This window comes from Myotis brandtii, unplaced genomic scaffold, assembly GCF_000412655.1.
Source record: "Myotis brandtii unplaced genomic scaffold, ASM41265v1 scaffold1444, whole genome shotgun sequence".
NCBI classification, from domain to species: domain Eukaryota; kingdom Metazoa; phylum Chordata; class Mammalia; order Chiroptera; family Vespertilionidae; genus Myotis; species Myotis brandtii.
The window spans coordinates 247,578-248,666 of NW_005355179.1; the positions used below are offsets into that span (position 1 = coordinate 247,578).

General features: G+C 58.3%; 1 protein-coding gene across 1 annotated transcript in view; it reads left to right on the top strand.

Annotated features, from left to right (window-relative positions):
• LOC102254947 (leukocyte immunoglobulin-like receptor subfamily A member 6) overlaps nucleotides 1-1,080 on the top strand; it is a 4,346-nt gene extending 3,266 nt beyond the window's left edge. Inside the window, exons 5-6 of the mRNA XM_014535537.1 lie at nucleotides 39-323; nucleotides 466-1,080. Coding sequence (XP_014391023.1) covers nucleotides 39-323; nucleotides 466-797 — 617 coding nt within the window. The 3' untranslated portion in view covers nucleotides 798-1,080. The remainder of the gene's footprint in view (nucleotides 1-38; nucleotides 324-465) is intronic.
• Nucleotides 1,081-1,089: the final 9 nt, after the last annotated feature.

The following is a 1,089-nucleotide window of genomic DNA, read 5'->3' on the forward strand; positions in this document are numbered from 1 at the left end:
GGGAAGGCCTTTGTAATGCAGCCTCTTGTTTTCTCCAGGTACCTTCCCCAAACCCACCTTCTTGGCTGGGCCAGGCCCTGTGATCCCCCAGGGCAGGCCCCTGACCATCTCCTGTCAGGGGACCCAGGAGGCTGAGGAGTACCGTCTGGATAAAGAGGGAAGCCCAGCACCATGGAAAAGAGAGAAGCCACTGAAGCCCGGGGACAAGGTGATGTTCTCCATCCCACTCATGGCAGAGCATGATGCTGGGAGATATCACTGTTACTATCTCAGCCCTGATGGCTGGTCAGAGCCCAGTGACCCCCTGGAGCTGGTGGTGACAGGTGAGAGGACACTCAGGGGTCCCAGCCTCAGGCTCTGCCCTCAGGAAGGGGGTCTACTCTCAGGGTGTCTCCTCAGATGCCAGCCCTGGGGGACATGAGGGAGGAGTGAGTCCATTTAACACGCTGCCTCCTCCTCTCCTAGGATCCTACAGCAAACCCAGCCTCTCAGCCCTGCCCAGCCCTGTAGTGTCCTCAGGATGGAACGTGACCCTGCAGTGTGGCTCAGGGGAGGCATTTGACAGCTTCATTCTGACTAAGGAAGGAGACCACAGGCTCTCCTGGACCCTGGACTCACGGAGACAGCCCAGCAGTCAGTTCCAGGCTCTGTTCCCTGTGGGCCCGGTGACCCCCAGCGACAGAGGCCCATTCAGATGCTATGGTTATGACAGGTACAGGCCCCAGGTGTGGTCACACCCGAGTGACCCCCTGGAGCTCCTGGTCTCAGGTAAGGCCCATTATTGTCCCTTCCATTGATTCAGGCACCAAATACTGGGGTGTTATTAGGGTCATTAATTTGAGTGCAGCCCCATATGAGAGGGTGAGGGGAGCACAAGGGCTCCTGGGCCTGAGTCACAGAGAAAGACAGTGAGGCCTGATGTCCAGGCCAGGAGAATGGGGTTATGGGAGGAGCAGCCCCTGTAATTCACATCTGTTCTCTCCAGGTGAGTCTGGGAAGCCCTCCCTCCTGAGCCAGCAGGGCCCCATTGTGGCCTCTGGACAGAGCCTGACCCTCCAGTGTCGCTCTGATGTCGGCTATGACAGATTC